Source organism: Molothrus aeneus, chromosome 12 (assembly GCF_037042795.1).
Source record: "Molothrus aeneus isolate 106 chromosome 12, BPBGC_Maene_1.0, whole genome shotgun sequence".
Lineage (NCBI taxonomy): Eukaryota > Metazoa > Chordata > Aves > Passeriformes > Icteridae > Molothrus > Molothrus aeneus.
Genome location: NC_089657.1, coordinates 7,097,653 through 7,114,588, shown reverse-complemented (window position 1 = coordinate 7,114,588; position 16,936 = coordinate 7,097,653). Strand labels below are relative to the sequence as shown.

The following is a 16,936-nucleotide window of genomic DNA, read 5'->3' as shown; positions in this document are numbered from 1 at the left end:
TGTAAATCCCTGTGGTTATTAGAGGGAGTAAATCCTGCTCAGCAATAACTTGGATCCTGCTCTGTATGCATTTATATTACATTATGGGCCATTTTAAGCCCAGATGCTTTTGAGCCCACCAAGCAAAAGAGGAAGCGAGCAGCCGTCCAACCTGTTTTATTTTATAATGTTTACACTTGTTACACAATAAATCACATCTAATCAGGCTGTAAAGTCTGCACAAAACCTGTTGTTTTCTGGAGGGAGCAGAAACAGAGTTACATTTGTGCATTAACCTGAGTGGTGGGTTGTTGCACATTGCCTGTTAGTAAAATGAGAATTGACTTGACCTGTTAGAAAAGCTCTCTTGTACCTCACCGTGGCTTTCCATGGTTTTGCCTGTGGTGGTCACATGTGGTTGGTGCCAAAGCAGCTTATGAGACAAGAGGAAGGGGACAGAGAGTGGAAGTGGCTGCTCTCCAGGACTTTGGGCACTGTCACAGTGTGGATCCTGGTAGAGACTGCCACGGTTGTTTGGTTTTTATTTTTGCTGGAAGTCTGGGACTAGAAAAGCTCTCAGGCCCAAAAAGGAGCACGTCTCTGCTGCAGTGACATATGTCACAGCATGAGTCATTCAGGGATTATATGTACAAATCCAAACATGTCTGTCCAACTTGTGCTCCTGTGTCCTTAAATGAAAAGGGCACAAAGGGGAAGCTGTGGAGCTGCAGAGGAAGAGCCAGAATTTCCAGGCTGTTCTACAGCCAGAGGGGATAGGGCTGCAGGTATGTCTGTGATACATCCCAAATGAAGCCATGTTCACCCAGTAATTACCCCAGGTACCCCTAAACCTGTTTGCAGCACCTGTTGGTGTCTTTTGTTCCATGGAAGACAGGTCACCAATGTGTCAATGTCCATGTGCTGAAAGCAATTTATACAATAAATTTAAAAAACCCTTGGGACCTAGTAAATGCTTACCTCAAACCTTTGACTCATGGTAAGAGGTGCTTCTGTAGGTTACTTGTGTAAGTACCTCTTGTGTACTTCAAGGCTTTTCACTGAGTCCAAGAAGAGATGCTCTGTATGTGCCTCTGTTTTCTGCCTGTTAACTCTTCCATGCATACTGCCAACCGTAGCATTAGCTTTCAACTTTGTGGCTGACCCATTAAATACTGGATGAAACAGCTTGCATTACATTTTGAACTTAATAAATAGGAAAGGCATTACACAGATTCTGTCTGGCCATCTGGAGGAACAGTGTTCTTTACCCCAACGAATGGCTATCTAATCCTCTCATATACAGTTGGGCTTTATTCTATTAAAATATAATGAGAAATGACTACCATACCATTATTTGGTGGAGCTAAATGGGATTTTTAGAATAATCAATGGAAGATGAATGGAAAAGATAAAGGTTTTCTTCAAAGCAAAAGAGAGAAAATTGTCTCCTTGGGATTAAAGTATTGTATAACCAAGTTATTATAAAATGATCTTTACTCACTAAAAATACCCCAATTTCATTTCCATAAATCTTTCCATTAAGAATCAAATCAAGTTGTTGGGTTTTGGTTTTTTTCATTAAAAAAAGCTAAGCATTAAATGAATATGTTGTGCTTCAAACAGAGGATGCTGTGGGGTTCCTGCCTGCTCTGGGGTCAGGTCTTTCCAATCAGCTGGTGGCATCAAGGGCTGCTCTTTGTGGGTGCTCTAAAATGCCAGACAGAGGTTTTCTGCTGTAGATGGCCCCATGAAGACCCCACAGCCCTGTGGGGAAGTCATGGAGCAGATTGGTCTCCTCCAGGTGGAGGATAATGGCATACGTGGCTCTTCATGCCTGAACTTCGAGCTGCTCCCCCATCCCCGGGGTTTTCACTCCACACAGACCTGGGCTGGGCTGGCACAGGAGCATTCTTAGCAATGCTGTTGTTTATTTATAAGGTGGGGACACTAAATCCCAGCAATCAGTGACCTGTGGCTTTAGGGTTTGTTTCTCAGCAGGAGCAGAATGTATTTCAGCTTTCTCCCTGTGTAGTTGCTGAAGGAAAATGACTCCAGCTAGTTGTCACCCCCCCCAAGAACTGCGTTGGTTGCAATGCTCTCCACCTCCAATTCATCAACCAGTCAAGTTGATATAATTAGGAATCCCAAAGTCAATAATCTGATAATCTCCAGTGCACAAAGGCTTGTATGTAGGAGAAGTGATTCCAGGAAGTCTGCAGCTCAGATTCGTGCAGGAAAAATGCCAGATTTTTAAAAAGAAACAGGCAGAGACCCAGAGGAGAGAGTGTTTCCTAATCCTTCACTGGTGACATATTTTGGGCCATCAGTTCTGCAGTAAATGTTTCCAGTACAGTCCTTTAGTGCCTTCAACCCTTCCCTTTACAGCCTTAATAATAATGTTCAATTACTGGTTGTGCCCTATAAATAAATAATCTCAGTTTAACGAGACACTCTGCTGGGTGAACGGTGCCGGCTGCGGGGGGACATCTCCAGAGCAATGAGCTCCCTCCTCTCTCCACACACACTCCTGGCCACTGTGGGACGTGTAAGGCAATGGAACATTTGGCAGAGGTTTTGCAGTCTCTCTGTTATGGTGGTATGGAGAAAGGGAGGTCTCAGATCCAGAAATGATGCCAGAAAAACAGGTCTGCTTTAAAAACACTCTGAACATGTAAAATGACTAATAATAGTGCAGGCGTTTTGAATATTTCAGGTTGTTCTTTCAGAGTGTCAGGAGTTCCCCTTGGCTCTCCAGTGTTAGGGTAGGAGTAGAGGACTGGGGGGACCTCTTTGGGAAAGCATCCAGCAGGTTCATTCCCATTTTCCTTCCTTGGTGCCAAGAGAAAGCATTGGAGACCAAACCATGTAGTGAACTGCATCCCTCACAGCCTGTTTTTGGCCACCACAGCTCCAGGCAAGACTAACACTTTCTTTTTAAGATCTTGCCCTCCTGGAGGACCCACCAAGGAGCCCTCAGGCAGAGCAGGTCCTTTCCTTTGCAGTGGGATAATTTTGGGGTGCATCCCCAGCACGGCTCCATCCTGTCAGCCAGCAAGTTGCCACAGGCTGCTGCACAGGGCAGATGTGCTCCCACAGAAAGCAAATGGTTTATATGGAAGTTTCATCAATTTTAAATGACAGTGTTGTCTTCCTACCAGGATGTTTCAGCTGTAACATGCTCCACATAAGCCTTTCAACTCGCCTTGTCAGGAGCTGTTCTGCCTTCCCCTGGTGTGCAGAGCGAGCCTGTTGCTCAGCAGGCATTGAGGGGAATTGTCACAAAGCCAAACAGGGAGAAGGGATATGAAATCATCCTGTTTTTCCCTTCCATGGTGGGATGAGTGATGCCCAGGGTCACATGCTGAGGCACCACCAACTGTTTAATTCACAGCTGGGACTTGGGCTCCCTCAAGGCATCACACACCCCAAGGCCCTGGCTGCTGGGTTGGGAAAGGAAGGAGCCAGCCTTGAGCCTGGATAAATGACAGCACCTGAATGCTGAATGACAGGATTCACTGCCATTGCATTGAAACCTGGCAGCAGAAGAAGGGAGGTGGTCCCATAAATCACATGATGGACCTTTCCCTGCCCTGAGCTGGTGTGAGAAGCAGTGTTGTGCTCTGCTGGGTATTACGCTGCTATTTTTTTTCAAAGTGCTAAGGAGCCAACTGGTCTTTAAAACATGCTTGTCTTATTTGACAGGGAAGGCTGGTTTATTGTTGCAGAGTGCCATAATAAACATAATTTCTGTTGGTTAATTTATATTGTGGGATTATACTTCTTTTCAAAAATATACCTGTAGTCCAGGCCAAGGCTGGAGGTCAAAGAGGGAATATCATCATAACAGGATCTGGGAATGGTGTTAATCACTTTACAGAAACTCATTGCCTTGCCAGTGTTGTGTCTGAGAGCGTGAGGAGGAAGGATGATCTTCCAGCCAGGCTAGCCTGGACATGTGAGATGTGCATTGCTCCAGTCTATGCTGAGAAGCACAAATAATGTTCCTTGCTGTCCCTCCCCTTTGGTCTGTGCCTCACTGGGTGGGTTGGTAACTGCTTCCAGAGCACACACAGAATTTGGGGCATGCTTGGTGTGTTATCCCACGTGGAATATGGAGCACTCATCCAGGCTGGGGACATTTTCCCTTTCCCTGCAAGGGTCCAGGCACATGTGAAGACACCAGCCTCCCCAGTGTATAACAATGGCCAGGCAGTAGCTGCAGCTGCAGGAGGGATGGGAGCACAGGGGAAAGCAGGGTTTGCCCTGCTCCCACTCCTGTGGGCAGGAGCAGCCTGGCACAGCCAGGGCAGCAAGGATTTGTTGTCTCAGTGGCACCACATTCCTCCCATTCCTGCTGCAGGACTGGCTGTCAGACCTGAGCCTTGGCAGGCAGCAGCCATGGAATAACCAGAGGTAACTGCATGGGGAGATTTATCTCATGTGAAGGGGAGAAGCAGGATATGTGTGCACACTTGCAGATAGGCCTGGTGCTGAGTGTGGATTTATAGGCAAAGACTAAATAGGAACATGGGGAAACACTTTCCCTTTCTCCATAAACTTTTCAATTTCAGAGCAGCCCGATTCAATAAAATTATCTTGCAGATGGAGGCTTTATTGAGTCTGGCCCATAAAGCTCCCATTATGGGGTTTACAACTGCCTTTTACACAAATCCTGCTCTAATAAAATACAGTGGTGTTTACAGTATTCCTGAAATGGCCGCAGAATTACTGTGTGCACAAAAACCAGCTAGTAATTCTTGGCTTATTGCTCTGGGCACTCCTCTGACAACATAAAGCAGCACAACTGGGGTGGGGGAGAAGGGGAAATGCAGAGGTAGGAGGAGAAGAATTATGCTGCTGCTTGACCATGATACCCCAGGGAAATACCATTGATTTACAGCCCTCACTCTGCATTCCCTTGATGTAAATTATAAATATGCTTCCTAAAGGTGCTTGGTGTCCTCAGCTGTGGGGACTGGCTGGACATTGCTGGCAGCTGGGTGATCCCAGCCATCACCTGATCCAGCCACAGCAGGGAGCCAGGCTTGAGCTGGCTGAGGCACAGCTGAAGTTTGGTAGAAAAGTCTGCAGCATGGTCCTTTTTCTCTTCCCACCTGAGCTGTGGGTGCTGCCTGGTGCTTGGAGCAGAGTGTGTGCTGGGTAAGGTTGGGAGCTGGGGGTTGTGCATGGAGGGGTTTGCTGAAAAGCTTCTGGTTGAGAGCTGGTTGTGGGGCTAAAGTAAAGGCTGGATGCTCTCAGTAGGGGAGAGGAAAAACTGGGAATTCTGGAGGAGATACTTCCTGGGAAGGAAGGAATAGCCTGAGTTGTGGTTTTGGGCATGGCTCTGTGCCCTTGGTGAAAAAACATGATGACACTCATTATGGTGATTTCTAATGCACGATTAAAGGAGATGCATTTCAGTTGCACCTCTTTCCTCTGCTTGTCCCCTTGCTGAGAGTGTTGGCTGGGAGGTGATGGCTCTTCCTTTATGGCAGGTCTCACACTGCAGGCTTTCAAGTTCCCTCCTTATTTATCACTGTTAATCTTTGTGCCTATGTACTTGCAAACCGTTTTCATTTACAACTCTGTTAATTAGGCCAAAAAGCAGGTCAGCATTCTCTCCTGTTCTCCTTAATATATTTGTTTTCACAAATTGACCTGAGGTGATTAATGCTGATTTTCAGTGCTGTGCTACGTGTAAGGGCAGCAACTTCTTGTGTGTACAGAGGAAGTGTCTCATTTAGGATGAAGGAGCACTATTTAAGTTGCAGTGAAAACATTTATTTTGTGGCACATATTTAACAAGTCAATTCATAGTGAAGTTGAGCTTTCTTCTTTGCAGTGAGCTCAGCAAGAATTGATTCAATCAAAGTTTTTATTAACTTTTCTTGTCATTAGGTACCTAAATACCTTTGCAAATCTATCCTCCATGTATGATATGCCCTGATCACATTGGAAGTGAGTGGCAGGGTGGAAACTTGCATCATTCTCCTGTTACTCCCTGTGCTCCATCATGCTCAGCACATCACTCTGCACCCAGGGAGGGTCTCCCTGCCCCAGTGCTCAGGTGTCACCCCTATAATCTGTCACTCTCTGGGGAATAGGTGAACATGCAAAGCTGAATTCCAAGGAGGCTGGTGATACTTGGTGCTTTGTTTATGCTGCAAATTGGGAGAACTAAGATTAATGGCATGTTTTACAAAGCCTTGTGCAGCAAGAAAAGATCTAGTTTTTCTATTTATTATATTTTCAGACTGTTATTTTGCCATTACATCTGCTTGCTGCATTATTTTTCAGTGTCCAAAAACATGGCTTCTTTCCCAGATGTGAGCACTCTTTATTTCCTCTGGGTTCCTGATTTTAGCTTATTTAATTGTGGCCGGGATTGTGCATTTGCTTGCCATTTCCCTGCTCTGCCCTTCTGTAGATCTCACAGTAACTCTGTTAAAACTAATGGAGTACTTCAGGGCTATGGTGCTGCAATCAACAAAATCTAACCTGTCTTTAATTTAAATTACAACTGCATAAATAAACTGTCCCCACTTCTACTTGAGGTCTTCCAAGGAAGCCTACATCAGTGATGTTTGAAGATACTTATGCCTGCTTCCAATTCCTTTCTTTGAACCCTTGATATAAAAGCTGATGTGTCTATGCCTCCTGCATACTCCCCCCTTCATTGTTTTTCTCCTGGAAGATTAACATGTGTTATAGGTTTGCATTAGAACCACTTAAGCTCTTTTTTCCTTTCCAGTTTGCCTGACTCCAGCCAAAGTCTGGAATTCCTTACTGCTCTGCAGTTAGTTTATTTCACCTCTGTGTCCACTTTAGATTATGGTAGTAATTTAGGAAAAGTAATTAAAATAAACACTGTGGGTTTTTCCTAAGCCATACATGAAGTGGGAGAGGGGCAGCTCAGGTCTGTGTTTTGCCACATAATGTGATGGTGGCTGTGTGAGCTGTCTGGGTCTGCTATTGCTACTGCTGGTTGCACCTTTGAAATGCTTCTGCCAGTGTCTTGTATGGGTTAAGAATTACTCATTATGTTCAGTCAATATCCATCCCTCTCTTCTTGTCCAATCTCACCTGTCAGTGGGGTGATTGAAATAACTGCTTGGGTTGTGAATTCCAAATAGGGTTCAAGACAGGAGGGAAGGGCTGAGATGGCTGGCATGGACAAATGGTGATGGGTCTGTCTGTGTGGCAACAGAGCTTCATGTGTCATGGCTCTGTGCTTTTGGGAAGGGTGCAGGAATAATGTATGGCAGTGCTTTAAATGCAAGGAGTGATGGATAACCTGACCTGAGGGGGATCAGTTTAGGGCTGAGCTAGAGCTGCTGCATAGATCTGCTTGTGGCAGTTGCTGAAACGAAACGAAATAAAAATGTTGTTTGTTTTTGACAGCTTTTTGCAATCTTTGCATTTGCAACATGCGGCGGGTACTCTGGAGAGCTGCGCCTCAGTGTGGACTGTGCAAACAAGTCCGAGAGTGACCTCAGCATCGACATAGCCTTTGCCTACCCCTTCAGGTAAGTCCCACAGTGACCTCAGCATCGACATAGCCTTTGCCTACCCCTTCAGGTAAGTCCCATAGTGACCTCAGCATTGGCATAGCCTTTGCCTACCCCTTCAGGTCAGTCCCAGAGTGACCTCAGCATTGGCATAGCCTTTGCCTACCCCTTCAGGTCAGTCCCAGAGTGACCTCAGCATTGGCATAGCCTTTGCCTACCCCTTCAGGTCAGTCCCAGAGTGACCTCAGCATCGACATAGCCTTTGCCTACCCCTTCAGGTCAGTCCAAGAGTGACCTCAGCATCTACATAGCCTTTGCCTACCCCTTCAGTCAGTCCCAGAGTGACCTCAGCATTGGCATAGCCTTTGCCTACCCCTTCAGGTCAGTCCCAGAGTGACCTCAGCATCGACATAGCCTTTGCCTACCCCTTCAGGTAAGTCCCAGAGCGACCTCAGCATTGGCATAGCCTTTGCCTACCCCTTCAGGTAACCCCGGCCGTGCGCTTTGCCTCTCGGGGCTGGGCTGGCCCAGCTGCACGGGGGCTCCTTCACTTACAGCACATTTCAGTCAAGAACCAGTCTGGGGCTCCAGAATTTTCCTCTGGTGTGCAGGAGGAAGGAGTTTGGCTACTCATTTGGCTATCCCCCTGGTGTGGATGGGGCCGTGGAACTGCTGGGAATGGGAGCTCAGTGGGAGAGAATTCATGATTGTCAGATTCCAGAGCCCTGTGGAGGCCAGGAAAGCTGGGGGTGTGGAAAATGGGAGGCAAGGAAAAATGAAACACCATAATCATCTCAAGATGAAAAACTGTGCTGTAGCCATTAACTTAAGCTGGAAATGAGAGAGGTTTCCCATCCATTGCAGTAGCAAGGATATGAAATAGCTGCTCCAAGGGAATCATCCCAAGATGAAAAACTGTTGTGTACCCACTAACTTCAGCTGGAAATGAAAGAGGTTTCCCATCCACTGCAGTAACAAGGATCTGAAATGGTTGCTCCAAGGGACGGGGAAGCAAAAAGCCAAAATGAGCTTGAACCATAATTTTGAAATGTTTTTTGAAAATGTTATTAATTGCCTGTTTGGATCTCTTGGTGTCTGAATGCTTTAAAACCTAGTGATTTAGGAAAACAGTTTTCATAAGGTTTTTTATGTTTTTAAGTACATCTGAAAACTGTAGTGTAGTTATACATATATATATAATAATATATACTAATATAAATAATGTTCTTGCCATTTAAGATCCTGCTTCAAAAGAGCATCTACAGTCTTTTTTTAGATATGTCAAGTCCACTGCAGAAACTACTCAGTTTTGTATAAGTGATTTCTTCAAGGAATTGAGATGATTAAGAAAAGAATGCATTATTCAATCTCAAATCTAGTACACTATGACTCTAAAATCAGTTTTCTTCCTTGGGAAATCACATGCTGTTTTGCTTATGATTGCTATGCACAGACCAGACTTGAAAGCATTTATTTCTTTAACATGTTCTAAGATACAGCAAATTCCAAACAGTGGGAACTGAATTTGATTCCTTGAAATGTTGTTCTTGCTTGCCATACATTTATTACTCCAAAAAGTCACATTTCCTGGTATTACAAATGTTTATTTTTTGGCTTGAATATGTCCACATTTTCTTTCATTTCTGCTTAGCATGCGTAGGAGAGATCCTGAAAATTGAGTATGTGAGTTTGTAATTTGATTCGCTTCCAAATAGGTCATTTCTCCAACATTCATTACAAATACACCCTGTAGTGAAGTGCTTTTAGTTTGCATGATTATAAAATAGTGTTTTATTTTAAAAGTTAATAAAACAGAGAGAAGGAGCCCTGAAGTGTCTCCTGGTGTTTCACCAGGCACATCAACCATTGTTTCTAGAAGGAAGTGGCTGGATCTGCAATTTCCCACAGTTTTGCTTATTGGAAAACTGGAAGTAATTGATGGGTAATGTAACATTCCAGCATGTTGCAGAGATGATGCAGAACAGGGTTTATTTGTGGGAGGGATCCAGCTGAGGCTGTAGCTGGCTCTTGAACTCAGCATGCGCAGATGGGATGTATGTACAGTGGGGTGGTTGGTACAAATACACCTGGAATGTGCAGGTGAGAGGGGAGATGACACTTAGCTGCTGTTTCAGGAGAAGCATGAATATACCCAGATTTTGTGCAATTTGGGATTTTGTTTGCAAGCCTGAGGCGTATGCAAGAAGTGTCCAGAGATGTGGAAATTATATGGGGCAGCAGATGTGTGCCTGGAAAATCTGCTACTTTGGAACTTGGTGTCATCTCAGTGTTTTATCTAAATATTCCTGTGACTTTCACATGTGTTTGCTATTTTTGCTTTTCTCCACAGAATGGAGATGGGGTGCTCTAAAAACAGAAGTGAGGTTAGTTGGGAAAGGTAATATCTCAGAGCAGTGAATAAGCTTGGAAAAGGCAGCTCAGAAAAGCTGAGGCTCTCTAATCAAGACTCAGGCTGAGGATCATCTCCCTGCATGGGCTTGTAGGCATTGTTAGGTAGGATGAATTTCCCACTAGTTGTCTTGCATTCAGGTCCATCTTCCCATGGCATTTTCCTTTCAAATGCCTTCAGAGTCCTGATTATTGGCTGTCAGCTGGGGGAGGTGTAGGTGGAAGGAGAGAAACTGCTGAGCATCTGACACCCCGCTGCTGTTGGGGCTGTCAGCAGTGACACTGAAGCAGTCAAAATACCTGAGTGCTGCTTTTTTATTAGCTGCACCTTCCAGCATGACTTGAAACAAAGAAAGTCATGCTACCAGCTGCTTTCATTTCTCTTGCTGGGAATTTGAGGCTTTATTTTCTTCTCCCAAAAAATGAACTGCTAGACCTTGGCCAATAGATGACAAGTGTCAAGAGCTTAAAGCTGGTAAACAAAGTGGTAAGGCTGAACAGGACAACTGGGCAAAGCAGGAAGGCTTGGGTGTTTTGGAAATGAGATTAAAGGAACGTGAAAACATTTCTATTAAAGGAAGATCAGAATGGGGATGGAGTTTTCCAGACTGAAAGGACGGACATTGCCCTTGTTACCTCATGCTTCCAGGGCCAATCACCTGAGCTAAAGACAAGGAGGATGCAGGAGGGCAAAACCAGGGCTGGGGGGGTGTGGGGGTGATTCGTGTGGCCCCAGGCCAGTCTTGAATGCACAGAAGCAGCATTGCACTCCAGAGCAGGTAGCTCCAAATGCTCCCAAAACAAAGGAGCATCTTCACACCTGCTTATTAAGATTTTTCTCAGCCCTAACCTACAAATTGCGAAAGTCTCCAACAAGAAATAAAAATTAGTCCAAGAGAAATAATTAATACAATTATATAGGAAGTTTTGAAACATACCTTTAAACTAAGATTAATTTTTTCTTGATTTTATTTAAAGTTATGGCTTTATGGAAGTTATGCTTGGCTCCTGTGTTGTCTTACTGCTGTTGGAACTCTGGTAGCGGGAAATTGTGGAGCACCAAAAGGAAAACCCAAAGAAACGTTTTTCACAAGATTCTGTTTCTCATTTCTGCTGGAATCACTTTCTTAGTTAGTTCTGGACCTGGATTAATTTGCCCTTTGAAAAGGAGGAAGTGAGGAAAAGCATGAAAGTGTACTAATCACTAGCCACTACCAGAGTGACCTGGTGCAGTGGTGCTTCTGCCCTGCTGGGAGACAGGATAGGATCCCTGGGAGAAAAGCCCTGCCTGTGCAGGGTGGCTGTGTCAGGAGCATGAGGAGGATGAGCCATTCCCACCTGAGCTTCTGCTCTGAGCTCGTGCTGCTGGGGTGCAGTAACCACTGAAGAGTCCCCCCAGTACTGACAGAATTGACCCCAAATCTGGCTCCACCATCTCTCCTGGAACAGATGAGATGGATGCTTTTCCATTACTCTGATTCATTTAAGCTTCCTGCAGCTCACATCCATGACCCTGTAGTCACCCTGCAGTGTGGAAATTAACCTGAAGTCTAAACCCTAATATCCTCCTACAGTGTGTCCTGGAGCTCTGCCATACTCTTCTGCAGAGCTTGCCAGACTCTTCCATGCCTAATCTGATAAAGATGTTTTAAATATTCACCTGAGGTTTTTTTCTCATTTTGGCCTGATTCTAGTTTTATCACAGAACGTTTCTTCCTCCCTCATGTTTTAAAGCACAAATCAGCCATTCTTCTGGATACCTGTATATGCATTTTAGAAGTTTGACAAGTTCAAATATGGAATCAATTTCTCTGGCCCTACAGTAGCAGTTTGTCTCTACCATTAGGATCTGTGTTTGATGCAGAGTCTCTTGCAAATTTGGCACACATTAGGATGTTCATTAAATTGACCCTCACCCAGGCAGTGATTCTTTGAGGGGGTGGAAAAAAAATTCAGTGTCTTGGGATTATTTGTTACTCTCACAGTCCATCACCCTTTCAGATTGGATTTGTCACTTATCCAAGTGCCCTGAAGCAATATGTTTTGTCTGTAATAAGAGTCCTAGTGAAGGTCCTATTTGTTTATTATTTTCTGTGATCCCAGAAATATTTTTATCATGTACTTGGTTTTTCCTTGGGCTCACTTTGATAATAAGTGGTAGAACAGTACACCTACTGGGTACATACTTGTTATTGATATTCACTATTTTAAGATGCTTTTTCACCAGTCCTCCTAAAAGCAAGTATTTTTGTTTGCTTAACTTACTGAGTCTGTACTGAAGACTTTTTGCTACATAATTATTCCTATCACAAACTTGATGTTTTACTTGCAACTGGCAGAGTTGCACTGAAACATTTTCAACCACTGATTTAAATGAACCTGTGCACCTCAGAGTGCTCTTGTGATGACGTGCTGGGAGAGATGCCCTGTGCTGAGGCCATCACTGCTCTTTGTGGTTATGCCCTGTCCATTCCAGGCAGGAATGCTGTGCCAGGGCCTGGCTCTGGGTGGTGCTGGTGGGGTCTGTGCCTCGTGGGAGTCCCATGAGCAGAGCTGTTGTGCAGGTTGGACCTGCAGGGCAAGGGGGAGGGAAAACCATCTCCATGCAAGCCCCTAAGTTAAGTCTTGAGGCAGACCCTGGACTAAAATCTCTTTGCCTGTAGCTTTTGGGGATGCTTTAAGCCTACATACAGAGTCTATCCCCAGGTTCAATGCTGCATGGGAAATAATTTGGAGCTTCTCTTGTCTTTTCTTGGGGCATTCATCCTGAAAGCTACTTGGAAAGTATTGACCTGGAGGATGACATTGTTAAATTTTAAACACTCTCACCTAAGCCAGTGGTTAGGTGAAGTGTGTGCAGAGGTGTTAGGAGCACTGAGCCACAGTTACCAGAAGGACAGAGTAGGATTTCCTGGTGGTGCTAACGTGAGACCCTGATGAAAATATAAACCAGCAGTATTCTTTGCACATCTTTGTATCACAGCAGTGAGCAAAAGAAATGTTTTCCATTTTATTCTCAATCACCTATTAGTATCTTTTCAGTGTGCTAGTAAAGTTGTCTCTTCAAGTGGTCCTTCCTTCTGAAGGAAAATGAAATTATGTTTTATGGGAGCTTTTCATTCACTTTAAGCATCTCATTTGAATAAAGACATTCCCATTGAGCACCCTTGAAAGTGTTCACCTCATCTGCATGCTATGGGCAGTGTAGTCTTCCATTTGAAATATGACAGCCAGATCTAAATTGCCTACTTAGAAGCTACAAATGATAATTAAGGAGAAAACATCTAACTTTTTGAGCTTTGCATCTATCTTTCTTTGGAAAAGGCCTCTGCTAATGTTAACACATTTCTCTTCCAGTGTGCACTATCCTTCTATTTTTTGTCATCCATTTGTAAATCTTTCTTCAGAATTCAGTGAAAAACATTCTGGCTGAAAGATTATGAATGTCTGTAATGGCTGGGAGACTGACAGCTGCTGATAAATAGAAATTCTTTCCACTAAGTAGTTGCCAGCAGTGCTGACTTTCAGACAGCTGTGGTGGGCTCTGCTCCCAGACTTCTTGGGAGGTTGGAGATAGGAAAGAATAAAGTCACAGAGTCAGCTGAACTCCTTAAGGTTTGTGTTTTATTTTGGATATCTTCGCCTTACAGAAGATGCCCCTTCTGCAAAACCAAACTGTGGTCTCCTGAACCTCCTGTGCATAGACAGGAGCAGAAGCAGGGCAGCAGGAGCTGTGCACTGGCTTCAGGTGTGAGCTGTGCCAAAGTGCAGATGCCCCAGTTCCCAGGCAGATTTGGCAGAGCTCCTGGGAAGGTGAGAGGTGCTGGTTAAACTTTGCATGACCCATTCCAGCTTAATGAAGGCATAAATCTCCACCCTGGAACTTCTTTGAACAAAACTTGGTGCTCCTGAGAAGCAGATTTTGCTCAAGCAGGAGTTGCAGGGACGATTGGATGGAGTTCATGAGCTGTGCCACAGTGTGGTCCCTTCTGGGTCTGCAGTAGTGAAAGCTGCATTAGTTTAGTCCCTTTTCTTGCCAAACTGTGACTGCCTCATCTGGCACTACAGATCTGGGGTTAGCAGCTGAACTGATGAGGAAAACTGTTCAGTAATGCATCAGCTAAGCTGGAGATTTTCACCAATATCCCTGTTATATAAACTGGCTGTGTAGGATGGGCACTGAGGGCTCAGTCATGGCTTTAATTATTTTTCACAACTGTTTCAAACTCTGACCTCAGCAGTGCCTTTTATACCTGATTTTGACCTCTTAATGAATAATTTGCCTAACCAGAACTTCTGCTGGTAGTGGAAAGAGGAAATTGTGTGAATGAGGAAGATAATGTTGCATCCTGCTGGGTAAAATTCAGCAAATCCTTCAGGTTACAAATATCTATAATTGTGACACCTTCACCAAGTATCTGCATATTTTATATGACTTAACAATGCAAACTGAAGCATTAAGATATATTTTTAACTGGGAAATAGACCTTTTTTCTCAGTTGTGGTTCTTACATTCTGGTAATTTATAGGGCAATCCAGAAAACTGCAGCTCAATTTTTCAAAAATCTCCCAATGGAAAGCCAGTTAAAAGATTTTCTGCCATTCTGACATGAATGCAAGAACTTTGTGAGCTATTTAAAGTATGGCCCCAGCACTTCCCTGGCAGTGAAGGCATCAGAGACCTTGGTCAAATCTCTGTACTGAAGCAAGTCTGGAAGCAGCCTGAACATGGAGCTTGCAAAGCCAAACTGAGCACTGATCAATGAGCTGTTGCTTTAGTTAGAGCTGTTTGCTCTTAGATTGTCTCCTGGGCTGGGGAAGAGGTGATCCAGGTCTGCAGAATAAGGATTTTCTTTTCAGCTTTGAATGAACATAGTTTGTAATAGGAAAGAATATTTCACATTTTTATAACTGGCTCTAGTGATTAAAGAGTGCATCCCATAGTTCAGAGCCCTGATGTGATTTTTGCTTGCTTGTGCATGGCTACAGACTACTGAAGTAATTGAAAACTGCAAATCAGTGTTCTCCAATTTCCACAAGTCTTCAAGGACCACACTGAGTGTGAAGTACTGTCTTTAGAAAAAGAGAAAATGGAAGGAAATGGGCTTTTTTACTTGGACAGCTGTGGTCTGCAGTAACAGCTGTCCATGAGTACAGTGTACAGTGTAATTCCTATTGTCAGAGTTTGATGGAACTACTGCTGGTTTGATTAAAACAGGTAAAAATATGGATGACTTTGTGACTTTTCTAGTTTTGAGGGCCTCCTCCTGACCCCAGTTACAGCCTTCAAAAGCCACTTTGTAGAAATCGTCAAGATTGCCAAAGAATGGTCATTACTGCCAGTTTGCACTTTTGGAACTGTGGATAAAGGCAAGTGAGGAACCAGGAGTCACCCTTTGTTCCTGCATGGGATCTATAGAAATCTGATGAAATCAGATTTACCAGAAATCTGATAAAACCACATCTTCAGCTTCTCTTTGGGGCTGACCCTGTGCATGTGGTCCTCATCACAACTGTGTTGTCAAAGCAAGAGACCACCCACCATCCCCACAATTTCATGGCTGGTCTGAATAGCTTGGCTTCTGGCTCAAACTGTTCTGTAAACAGCCCAGAAGCTGCAGCCCAGGGATGGCAGAGTCTCTGCTCATTCAGGGCTGTCAGCAGGGACTCAGTGCTTGAGGAGGTCAGGGGAGGAAGATTTGTAAAACCATGAAGTGTGCATTTAATTGCAAGGACAGTTGTTAACCAAGGACAAGCTGATGGGTCCAGGCAGTATTTTTGTGATGGGGCAGCAGCTCTGCAGACAAGATGACTTCTCCAGATATTGAGGTCATCTCAGCTGCTGCTGTCATCAGTGTTCTGCTTCTGCTCTGTAGCTTTTAATCCCTTAAAACTCAGAACAAACATCTTTGAATGCTGAACTGGGGCCATAGAGGAGGCTTGTCTTGGCTCACAGCTCTTCAGACTGGTCAGCTCTTGTCTTGGTGTCCATGTACAAACTTTGCAAGAACACAGAGCTCATGGGCACACAGCTGGAGGGGGAAGGAAAGACGTAGGAAATTTCTGGAGATGGTGTCTGCTGCAGATAAGGGAGAGCAGCTTCTTAAAACTTTGCAAATTGCAGAGCTTTTCTTTTGGCACTTGAAAATTGGATTTTTCCTGAATTTGGATGGTCCATACTGGCTGATTTTTCTTCATAGAGGCTATATTTTATGTTAAACACTGTTTTAGTGCCAGAAAAATTCTTCATTAATTCTTTAGGCCAAATTTGTTCTCTAAGTGGAAGTTGATTTTGGATTTGTTGCAGCTTTTTCACCATTTGAATTTTTAATATGTATTCATGAATAGTCTCTGCAGTATTGTTCAGTGATGGTGTTTTATCTGTGCCTGCCACAAAGGCTTTTTCTAAAAGTCAGAATTTAGGCAACTTCCCTTGCAAATTTATTTTTGCACATTTTCATGCTGTCAGTACAGAAGCAACCAAAGCAGCCACCCTTTGGCTTTGCTTTGTTTGGCATTTGATCCCACACCCTGTATGGCACATGGTGACCCAGCTGGGGGACAATCAAACACATGCCCTTCCCCTTTTTCCTTCTCCAAAATGTGCATTTGATGTGTAGGAGCCCTGAAGATTTCCCCAGGACTGTAGGAGATGGGGTGCATGGGATGTCTTTGGTCTCCTCTCACACCTGGATTCTACATTAATTTATTTTCCAGGAGATAAATGCAATATTTTTCATTCAGTAGACTCTGGAGAGGATGTGCATCCAAGCCCATGCAGCACAGCCCCACTCAGTGCCTGTCCTCTGTGGTTTCACACCTCCTGGGCTATTCAAGGTGTGAAGGGGATGGCAATTTGTCTGCAGGTCCAACAGCAGACCCACAAATCTGCTCAGCCTGTGCTGCAGCCCACCAGCTCCCCAAGGAAAGGATTTGTCATATCCTTCCAAATGTACATACTGTGACTGGGAGTTTCATTGGAGTCATCCCATAAAACTCTCCAGAGAACTCAATTTGATTTCTTTAGGTACATTAGGACA

The 16,936-nt window shown here is 44.3% G+C and overlaps 1 protein-coding gene across 3 annotated transcripts in view; it reads left to right on the top strand.

Moving 5' to 3' along the window:
• The window catches only part of SYNPR (synaptoporin), a 99,411-nt gene that overhangs the window by 63,988 nt on the left and 18,487 nt on the right, over positions 1-16,936 (top strand). For all 3 annotated transcript variants that reach the window (XM_066558091.1, XM_066558089.1, XM_066558090.1), the window contains one exon: positions 7,381-7,505. In XM_066558091.1, coding sequence (XP_066414188.1) covers positions 7,381-7,505 — 125 coding nt within the window. The remainder of the gene's footprint in view (positions 1-7,380; positions 7,506-16,936) is intronic.